The sequence below is a fragment of the Carassius carassius genome, chromosome 2 (assembly GCF_963082965.1).
Source record: "Carassius carassius chromosome 2, fCarCar2.1, whole genome shotgun sequence".
In the NCBI taxonomy this organism is placed as follows: Eukaryota; Metazoa; Chordata; class Actinopteri; order Cypriniformes; family Cyprinidae; genus Carassius; species Carassius carassius.
In genome coordinates, this window is record NC_081756.1 from 36818194 (window position 1) to 36829556 (window position 11363).

Sequence of the window (11363 nt, forward strand, 5' to 3'; positions counted from 1 at the left end):
AGTGGTGCCTGGGGCAGAAGAGGGGCAAGTTCGGGATGGAGTTCAGCTTCCTTACAGCCTGGTGGATGAAGCTGTTCTTCAGTCTGCTGGTGCTGGCCTGGAGACTCTGCAGTCTTTTCCCTGATGGCAACGGACTGAAGAAGCTGTGTGACGTGTGGGTGGGATCACCTGCGATGCAGAGGGCTTTGCGAGTGAGACGTGTTCCGTAAATGTGCTGGAGGGAGGGGAGAGAGACACCAATGATCTTCTCAGCTGCTCTCACTATGCGTTGCAGAGTCTTTCGGCAGGACGCGTTGCAGGACATGGCATGTGTCTCCGTGCACGCAGCTGATGGGGCAGGTAGCTTTGTTTTCTCCGCATGGCGTGAGGATGTGAGATTGCACTAAGCAAACCGCACTGCCGGAGTCTAGGAGGGCTTGGACTGGACGGCCGTTAATTAACACCTCCGCCTCAGGCGCCCCCTGGGGCAGGTCGCCGTGTACAATACAGCCCGCCAGCCACATCCGTGCGGGAGATGCTGGTTACATCATCAGCCTGGGCTGTTGCACTGGGTCGTCAGTCTGTGAAGGCACTCAAAGACCTGATGTTGTGGTGTATGGTCTCCGTTGTTTCTTTGCTGCTTGTCAGTCTGGCTTCTGGTTACTTTCTGCCAGAGTTTTGCATTTCATAATGTTCTTTTCACCCTCAGGAAAATTCTCAAGTGAAAGATTCACCTTTCCTGCTTTAATTCAGTCTTTCTCCTTGCTGAAGAGTGCTCTCCTCTTTCAGGAGGGGAGGGGAACATCCGTCAGCCCCTCCCTCTTCTTCTCTCTGCAGCTGTGTTTGCTGCTTTGCCACTTTACAGACTCCAGTTCATTGCTTCCCTGTGTCAAGGCACTGTTCCAGAAGTCATCTGAAATTTTAACACTCAGACTGCATTAATCAAATGTATCTATGTCATTTCCGACCAATTTGTGTCTGAGCAGTCAGCTCTTTTTCTAATTTTCAATTTTCAACCTCCTCTTTCAGTGGTCCCTTAATAAAAATAAAAACATCTGGTTGAAAACAGCAGTTCTCTTATTCTATGTTAGTAAAGCAAGTTATTCATTGCAGGAAAATAGCATTTTCTTTTCTTTGCAAAATGCAGAAATCAGCTACCTTTATTATCTAAGTATACTGCAAAAAAATCCTTCCTTTTATAACAGCATGACAATGCATATTGTAAAATAAAGACTTCAATCATAATTTTTCTTCTAAATTTGCATACATGATTCAGAATAATCTGGTATTGGTGAATTAATGTTTCCTAACCAACATAAAATAATTCCTATTATTGTAAATATAATAATTTAATTTAAATATTTAAGCAATTAGTTCCCTTCCTATTATAAAATGCCTATGGTTTTTGAATCAAAATGTCTATTAACTTGGTCACCCAACCTTGCTCTCATTCCGCATTACACTACACAAGTTATTTTTTTTTAGTTAACTCAAGCCCAATCTCTGAAACTCTGTAATGGATTAACTTTCATACTGTGTCCCAGGGATAAAAAGATATTTTAGACATTTTAGATGTCTTCACATATTAGAGTTAAGTTTTTAAGCACATGCATATTTTACATTCATCTATTAAGACACGTTATTAAATAATAAATGCAAATCTTATTTTAATTAATATATTATTATTTTTATATTTTGCACAGTCCATTTCTTGGAACATTTTTTTTTTTTTTTTTCTCTAAAACATCATTCATTCAATTCACTTTATTGTTTTAGGGCTCATGCACTCATCCTTTCTTAACACCAACCACGCCCCTCTCTGTAGCCTAATCACACTCAAGTGATGGTCCAGGAGAGGAGAGCACCTCTTGCTCCGCCAGATATAGAGTCTATTTTCTCATACAACCACAGCCAGTCACACAGACACTTACATTTAAAACATACATTAAAACAGAGTACTCTACAGACCTGTCAGTTCTACTCGCTCTTTCACTGATGCACTTCCTCAACACAGTAAAATGCAGTACTTTGCAGGATTTCTGCCTTCCCGTTCAGACCTCTGTATCTTACAACTTCTACAGAGCGGTATCCAAAGGACTTTTCCACGCTTTCTATACTACATCTGTTTCACGTTTATTGCTGTCCCTTTTAGGCCCAGTCTACAATAAACAGACCATTGCATGCAATGTATTTCTGCCTAGACTATCTAGATTAAAATTAGGTCACCTATCAAGGACCTTTCAGTAAACCAAATATGTGCATGCAGTTTTTCTTCTGGAAACAAAACACCCCATTTTTATTTATTTATTTAGTTCTAAACTTGGAAGAGCAGATTTTAAGTGACCTTACCGCTCAGAACTGACCGGTCAACAACACACACTAATTATATAAGCAAAAATGCTTACCTTATTCTATGGTGGCCACCACTGTGTGTGTGTTGCTCATCGGTCACTTCAAAAGCGGTCGTCCACTCTGCTGCTCCTTTCCTGTCCCTGTTCGGGTGCCAAATGTAGTGTATTTTCATCTGCCATGGATCTGAGGAATCACACAGTCTCGGGGTTTTGTTTCCAGAAGATAGACTTTATTTCAGAGAGAAACGAAGCGGAGATGTTCTCTGCGAGAAGATCACCCGAATGCTAGGTGGCATCTCATTATATACCGTATACAGGGCGTTCCAAATAGTCAGACTTTTCCTTATGCTTACAATTTTGATACCTCCATAGGGAGAAGGGGCCCCCTACTTGTTTTGGAACAATCTGGCCACGTAGGCATATTCCTTTCTATACTTAACCTATGGGATTATAATGGAGTAATAACTAGCAACAAAAATGGCTGGATTCACATTGATTATACTAAAATCTTATTAATAAAAATCTTCCACATTCACTCTGAGCAGAATCAAAATTTTAACGTTTCTGTTCCTGCGTTCCTCTGATATTATTATCGTTCCGAAACTGGTTCGGGTGGAAGAAATACCGGTTAATAACGTTATTTTTTAAAAACAATATTTGCCTATAATTTGCCTAATGTAATAATGTAATGCACGTCGTTTGTATATGCAGGCTTTACAGTTCTTACCGCGCACTAGCTCGTGGACTCTTGGCTTTGTTGGAAGGAGGACACTGACAGGGAGCTCGGCAGATCATAACACCTGATTTATTAAATATGAAGAGGTGAACATCAGGAATTATCCACATCTGATTACACAGTGTGCGTCATCTCTCTCTCTCTCTACCTCTCACTACTGCGTGCAGACTATTCTCTCCCGCAATTCTAATTGCGGGTCTCTGTTCTCGCGATATTACCTTTACATCTTATTTATAAAGGTATAGAACATTAATTTTAACCTTAAATTTCACTCCCTACAATAATAATAATATAATAATAATAATAAAGGACAGCGTTTTCTTTACTCAAAAAGAAAAGGAAAAAATAGTGATCTAACATTAGTTAATAACCCACTGCGGCTGGTCACAGCCAATACATCATCATCTTTTCTAGATCTTTTCTGGCCAAATGTAGGCTACTTAAAGAAAAAAAAAACCTATCAACACTTTAAAGACAAATTATTTTTAATATATTTAAAAATGTTTGCTGCAATGTTTAAGAAAAAATAATAATAAGATTGCGTTTTGAGTGAAAAAAAAAAAAAACGTAAGTCACTGCTCACGTTGCATTTTATTATTAGCCCTATTACTTTCCGAAATAATGAAGGCTCAAATGCCTGTAGTCTAAAGCAAAATGTTCACAAACATTATGTGGTAAGATGGTCGACGCAGTGGCTAACTGACAGCTAATGAAGTGGCAACACTCCAGAAAAAGTCCATGGAAAGTCCTTTTTTTATTTTTGGGATCCACAAGTTTCAAATAGACATTCCGAAAACCAAGGCAACCTATCCAATAAATGGGCAGGTTTAACCCAGGAAAAAACACTTATTTAAAGTACAACTCGAGACATAACAGAAAAACTAAAGAAAAGACTAAATGGTTGGCTACTGTTCCAACAAACACCCGTCTTCTGTTCAAACACTTCCATCGCTCTTTTATACTCTTGACCCCCTCCCTTAGTATTCAAACGGACCAATCATAACACTCCACTTGTTAAACAGTACATTTCACACTTCACATAGACTTTCAACCTCACAAGTCACACCCAAGATAAAGTTCTCCTTTAACCAAAGGCTACTCTCCCTAATAATTCAAAGCATACATGTAAAAGACATTTTAATCCACACATCCTTAATTGTGTAACTCATCCCCTTCAGGATGCCATAAAACTGGTTTCCTGTTTGCTGGCCACTCCTTTTTAGGCTTTCCAGGAACCGGTAAGACAAAGAAACGAAACACATGTTACTATTCACACATTTTTTGGATTTTAACTATATTGAATGTTTCACATTCCCCACAGTCACCATGGGATGTGCACCTTCCATGTTACTGCTTCTAAGTAAAACAAACAAAATAAAGATCTTGCCAAACAGGTCTATGGGGTTTTCATTTGACCCATGTGTGCCACATTACACATTACACATCACGCATTATGTCTAACAGTTGTTAGTTTCTCTCCAAAACAAATCCTCTAAAGTTTAGGCTATAAAAATGTCAATCCCAAAAAAAAAAAAAAATTAAGGTGAAGCTGATACCTCTCGATTCTCGATTTTCGATTCTGTTCGGAACTATAAAATTTGATTTCGTTTCTGGTTCTGTTCCTGTCAAAATTTCGTTTGTTTCCTTGAACTGGGTCAGAACCCTGCTTTTAATTAATGTTTGAACTTATTATTTTTAATGCTATATACATTGTTAGATCTACATAGCTGCTCATATCTGCTTCACTGAAAAACTGAAAAATGCTGTTATGTTGGCTGTTGTGTGACGGTAATTTAACCTATTAGGTGAAATAAACATTAATGATGCTTTGCCACAAGCAGGAACTGCGAGAGCAACTACGGATGTGATATTCTTGGTAGCCATTGGTGGCAGCATGATCAGCATAATGGTATTGTTGGGAATCCCAACCATAACCACCTTGAGCCAGTCTCTGCTGCTGCTGCTATATCGCCGGTGGCTTTCCTCAGTCTTATGTTCATTGGCTTTAATCCTTTGTAGGTCTGTCCATTTGCCAATTATACCAAGGACCTTATCATGTCTCCATCTGAGGCGTCCTTCTCCTAGAGCCTTGGGACATCCTGTTAAAATATGGTTCAGGGTACACAATGCTGCTCCACACTGATGGCAGGATGGATCCTTGTCTTTGCCCCAGATCTTAAAATTGTTTGGAGTTGGTAATAAGGCAGCTTCAGCACGCAAGAGAGAGGTTAATTTGCCCTGGTCGGCACTGCAGAGTTCGTTCCAGGACAATGAGCATTCAAGTGCCTGATCCCATTGCATCCACTGCCCTTAAGAGGCAAGCCCTACTGCCCTTATATGCCGGTTTTCTTCTGTTGCCTCTCTAACCATTTGTACCACAAGTGTCCTCCTTCCTTTGGCATCGGCAAATTGATTGTATCCCAATCCCAGTTGACCTTGACAGACCACACCAATGATTTTCTGGTGTTTCCAATATGATTCCGCTTCCTTCACTGCTTCTTGCAGCTTCCACTTCCTGTCACACTGGACTTTCATGTTAGCATGAAAAACTTTCTCATCCTTAGACAAGTGGCAGAGTGCTGACAGATCTCACCTTGGTGACTTTAAATACTTCCACATCTGAGGAGACTTGTAACCGGAGCTTGGAGGTCTTGCTGTACAGATTGAATGAGCTCAAAGTTGGAGGAGCACCCAACCATCTTCATAAAAATGTACTACACAGCTTCTCCATTGCTTCCACCTGAAGCAAGAATGGCCACTGTAATCTAGGTATGATGCCATAATGAAAGCACCATACCTTAAACCTTCCTGTGCAGCTGGCTGTTATCAATTTCCTTAAACCAGATTTGAGCTATAGTCTCCTTGAGATTGATGCTGTTCCTCAGAGTGTAATCATAGCTTTTTCCCAAGCACAGAATTTTTTGTTCTTCAATAGTTGGAATTTTGGCCCCTTGAATACTGAAGTTCCTTGATAGCTTTCCTTTCAGGATGCAGAGGCTCCTAGATTTTCCTGGTTTAAATTGCAGCCTTGACCAGGCTGAGTACACAAACACACGTCTATCGTGGTTGAATCCAGTAATTTATTAGTCAGGTACTTATTGATGCTTTTCTTTCCATTTAGAATGACGCTTCCATAACGTGTTTGTGTTCAATACAGCATTGTTTCCATAGCTGTGATTTAAAGCGCTGTTTCTCTGGCATTTTCAAAGGCATGTATAATGTACTGTGGCTTGGCTTAATACACAGTCTACTGATCAAAAAAATTTAATCAAATTTTAGACTTTTAATGTATCAGTTTTTATGGCCATTATATTTCCTATTTGAGCCAATGCATTTTATGAATGAAGTTATTTCAGGAAGAGACCACATTGATTGCAAAGCAAAACGTGGTTGGTTATAGCGAGAACGCGCTATGATTGATCAGCGAAATGTGGCTGTTTTCTGATTTGTTTGAGTAGATGGTGGGTAGAGTTCATGGATTGTCAGCGTCTTGACACAAGAAATGTCACAAAATCCACAAATGCATGCAGCGATCTACAAATGTACAGGATGCGATTCACAAATTAATGGCAGGCAAAGTTGTGTTTGTGACTTCAAAATGTATTTGTGAATATATTTTTAGTTTGCAAATGTCATTTTATTTATTTATGAATTTAATATTTGAGAAACTCAAACTTTAACTTTATTTGTGGATCTCATTCTATTTATTTATCATTATGTTTAATTTTTTTGTAAATCTCTTTACATTTATTTGTGGATCATAATCTATTTATTTGGACTAATGCAACAGTTGTACCCCCTATATCAAACACTTATCTTTCATAGAACATCTGACCTTTTAGAACCATTTTCACATGCTCACTATCACAAATTTACTTATTTTATTAGTGACCTAGATGTAGTGTAGAATAAGAACGATTGGTTCAACAGTTTGCTTTGAATAATTTTGAATATTTTTGTGATTGAGTCATTCATTCATTACTATTTAATTACATTAATATTAAATGGGTATTTGCTATTTGTGTGTGTGCAGTGGATCAGAGGAGCCGGAGCAGAGGGAATTGAACAAACTGAGTCAGGAGCTGCACACACAGATGAAGCATTTAAGAGAGGAGCACATGCAGGAGCTTCTTGTGCTTAGACATGCACAACATCAGACAGAGAAAGAGGCTAAACAATTCTACCTCAAAGAGGTATGACGCACAACAACATCTCAAAGACACAGCGATCACAGTTGGTCTGCTAGGCACTACTCTCACACACAAACACACTGCTAAAAATGCTTATTCTTTTGTGACTCTGTGCTTCTGTATCAGGCCAATCAGAAACTGATGGAAATCGCCCAAGATTGCCAAGCAACCCAGATCAAGAAACTCAAGGAAGTGTGTGACAAGTAAGACATTTTGTGTGTGTGTGTGTGTGTGTGTGTGTGTGTGTGTGTTTGAGGTGCATTTTTGTGTTTGTTGACGAATGTTAAAATGTCACATTTCTGCTTGCAGAGAGAAGAAAGAGTTACAGAAGATTCTGGACAGGAAGAGGCAGAACAGCATCACTGAGGCCAAGAAAGCAGAAAAGGACAAGGCTGAGGCGTGAGTAATGGCTTTTCTCATCTCAAGGACAGTGCAGGTGACAGTCTAGGTTAAGAGGTTAGTTTCCCCAAAAATTTTTTAATTCAGTCATAATTTACTCACTCTCTTTTCATTCCATACATGCAAAACTTTATCTTCTGCTGAACACAAAAGAAGATATTTAAAAAAATGTTTGTAACCAGCAGTTTTAGTGATCATTAACTTCAACTGTATGGACTTCATAAAGAAAAATCATAAAAAAAACCTTATCTAAATTTGTGTCTTACAAAAGAAATTAAGTGTTACAGGTTTGAAACAACACAAGGGTGAGTAAATGATGAATTAAAATTTTTGGGCAAACGATACCTTTATGAGGCTTGTCTCAGCAGCACAGTGGATTAACGATACCATGATAAATGAACGATAAATGCAAATGAAATATTAGTAGCCTGTGAATGGATTGTAAAGAATGGACATTATCTGCCTTAAAAGGATACATCACCTAAAAATTTAAATTCTGTCTTCATCATCCTCACCCTCATGTCTCACTGTTGTTTTGGTCCCCATTGACAATCCGACCTACAGTATATCCTGATCAGAGATGTTCTAAGATGCCTACAGATGTCTTTAAAAGCAGCCATATTTTTCATTGTCCTATTATTGAAACTGTCAGGTAAACTGTAAGGGTAATCATAGAGAAAAATTTGACCATTTATTAATGTTCTGCTGAGGCTTATCAACCTATTAACATCAATGAAGCCACTGGAGAGGTCAGCATTGTTCTCATCACCTCGATGGTAATGTACAAGGAATGTAACCTTCTGTCATTCTCTCACTCAGCAGGGAGCTGAATGAGATCAATAGAAAACACATCAATGATTCGGTCAGCTTAATCCGTCAGGTGAGTAGAGTTGTGAAAAAGTTTATGTATTTAGTGTTATTTGGATTTTTGTGTATATATCTTTATATAGTGGGGAAGTCGTGGCCTAATGGTTAGAGAGTCGGACTCCCAATCAAAGGGTTGTGAGTTCGAGTCCCGGGCTGGCAGGAATTGTGGGTGGGGGGAGTGCATGTACAGTTCTCTCTCCACCTTCAATACCACGACTTAGGTGCCCTTGAGCAAGGCATCAAACCCCCAACTGCTCCCCGGGCACCGCTGCATAAATGGCTGCCCACTGCTCCGGGTGTGTGCTCACAGTGTGTGTGTGTGTTCACTGCTCTGTGTGTGTGCATTTCGGATGGGTTAAATGCAGAGCACAAATTCTGAGTATGGGTCACCATACTTGGCTGAATGTCACTTCACTATACCTTTGCGCTTGCCAACTTCTGCCTTGTAAATAGCAAATCCGTCATGGTACAAGCGCAACTGGCTCTTTAAGGGAATGGAAGATGAGACTCTGATTGATTTATTGCACGCTACGCCCAAAAAACACCCATTACTCATTAAGAGAATAGGGACAACCCGTTTAGACCATGCGCCCGGGCGCGACAAACGTTTTTCCGTCGTTAAAATAGCAAAAGTGGATTTGGACACGTCCTGAGTGCACCTGCGCCGTGCGCTTTACACTTTGCGTTTAGATCGTTAAAATAGGGCCCCTATGTTATATGTTATCTTATCAATCACATGGTCCGAATTTTCCCGCTCTTGCAGTGTATAATTTTGGACATGATTCCTATAACAAGAATATGATACATTTGAAAAATAATTGATTGTCAGAAACGTTTCAAGCAAAACGATTCAAACACACACATACTAAACATTAATATGAACCCTTAAACTATTCAATAGTTATTAAAAAGACATACACAATAAGTGTTTAGAAATATGATAGTCAAATGTGTGGGTTACATATATGATATGGAGTTAAGCAATGGACTGATATTCCTTGTAAGTCTTTTTTGAGTTCATTTTGATGCATCTACATCTGTAAAAGACAGGTTTCTGTGCCATTCTTTGATATAAGGACATTCTGTGGAGACCAGAGGTTAAAAAGTTCCCTTAAAGGAATTTAAGTCTGGTTCTTCTAGGTGGGGGAAGTCAATCCAAAGATCTTGTGATCATGATTACTATCATGGGTTTACAAAAGTTGCGCATGAACACACCTCATAACAGCCAATAGCCACATAAGTACTGCACCTACATGAGAGGAAATAACTCTCCATACCAGTAGGAGGCACTAGACTGTATTAAACAAAGGGTAACCAGAATAACTACAACTGCAGTTACATTGAACTCTATTAGTAACAATGGAACTTGTGACCATTGTTACTTTTGGGAAACGCACCCCTGATTGATGGAGTCACAATACTATATTGTTCGAAAAGCAACCCAGGTGGATCTAACCAGTGCCAGCGGTGTGGAACACAGCAACAGATGTTTAATGCTGCACAACATTTCCCTATCGCCAATCATCAGCTTGGTGTGTAACACCAACAAAATCGTAGCCAATCAGAAGATATTAGATGTTTCTATTTGTATTTCAGTGCTGGGGTAGCTCTGCCCAGAGTAAAATCTGAGTGGTCCTACTCCACAAAGCTGTCTAGTAGACAAGCACTTGACAGAATGTCTAGTCACTTTTGGACAGAAAGTCATCACTGTTGCTCGACACCTTGTTAGGACAAAGTTTTTTTGTGCCATACCAAACAAAAGTTTAAATAAACAAGGTCTGTCTACCTCATAAATTTCTTAAATTCTTTGTCTCTCTTTGTGTAGCTGGAAGTTTCTCAAGGGAAGCGTCAAGAGAAGTTAAAAGCCCTTCACAAGGACATCCTTCAGAAAATAGAGGAGGAGGTTCCTATGGTTAGTCCATACAAAGATTTATTCCACCTTCATTCCTGACATGCTAGTTCCAAATCTTTTACTGATCGTTTATCCTATTTAAGGCAAAGCTTAAATAGTATCCCTTACAGAAATGTACCAGTACCATAATAACTATATTTTCTGACAAAATACCATAGTTACAGGAGATATAATATGTGTGAGCTTGGATCTTTTTTTCCTCCTGCCTTCAAATGTTGAATGGCACTCTGAATCATCCTGTCTCTGCAGGATCAGGCCCGTCTGACACGCGACTGCGAGGCAGAGCTGAAGCGATTGCCAGAGGAGATCTCACAGTACCTGCAGGAGCTCGAGAACAAAGGCTCTCGTAAAGACACTCTGATGGGTCAGGCCAATGACAGCCCATGCTCTGGCCCCCCCTCTAACTGCAGCACATCCCCTTATTCCTCCCCCAACCACAGCTGGAGCAGCATGGGCAATATCTCTTCCTAACTGCTGGACCCCTCCTCCACCTGAAACACTCCTGTCAAGTCAGAGACGGATACTACAGGAGTGTACTAGTGATACTTCCATTTGTTTTGTTTTGTCTTATCACTCTCTCTAATCCATTTCTGTCCGAAGTGGATTTTAAAAATAGATATAGTATTGCTAAAAATTATGCATTTTTAGAGGAATTGTGTGTTGGTGTTTTGTTTTTTTGTTTTTTTTTTTTGCTACAAACATTTTACCACTGTCTGTCTGAATCAACCCTGATGTCTTTTTACTTTCTTTTCATCTAAATTCCTGTTTTAATCCATAACGGTGGATTTTATCTAGCATTAATAATGTGGTCTGGTCTCTCATACATACTACCACCTTTACCTAAGATGCCTGTGGAAATCAGAGGGATGGGGGTTTTCTATTAATTTCTTATGTATATTGTGCAGTTTGCAGCTTTATGTGTAGTCCAG

General features: G+C 39.4%; 1 protein-coding gene across 1 annotated transcript in view; it reads left to right on the forward strand.

The window, feature by feature from the left end:
- The window catches only part of LOC132109419 (1-phosphatidylinositol 4,5-bisphosphate phosphodiesterase beta-3-like), a 157456-nt gene extending 146535 nt beyond the window's left edge, over positions 1-10921 (forward strand). Inside the window, exons 29-34 of the mRNA XM_059515474.1 lie at positions 7100-7259; positions 7383-7459; positions 7566-7655; positions 8475-8535; positions 10348-10434; positions 10684-10921. Coding sequence (XP_059371457.1) covers positions 7100-7259; positions 7383-7459; positions 7566-7655; positions 8475-8535; positions 10348-10434; positions 10684-10905 — 697 coding nt within the window. The 3' untranslated portion in view covers positions 10906-10921. The remainder of the gene's footprint in view (positions 1-7099; positions 7260-7382; positions 7460-7565; positions 7656-8474; positions 8536-10347; positions 10435-10683) is intronic.
- Positions 10922-11363: the final 442 nt, after the last annotated feature.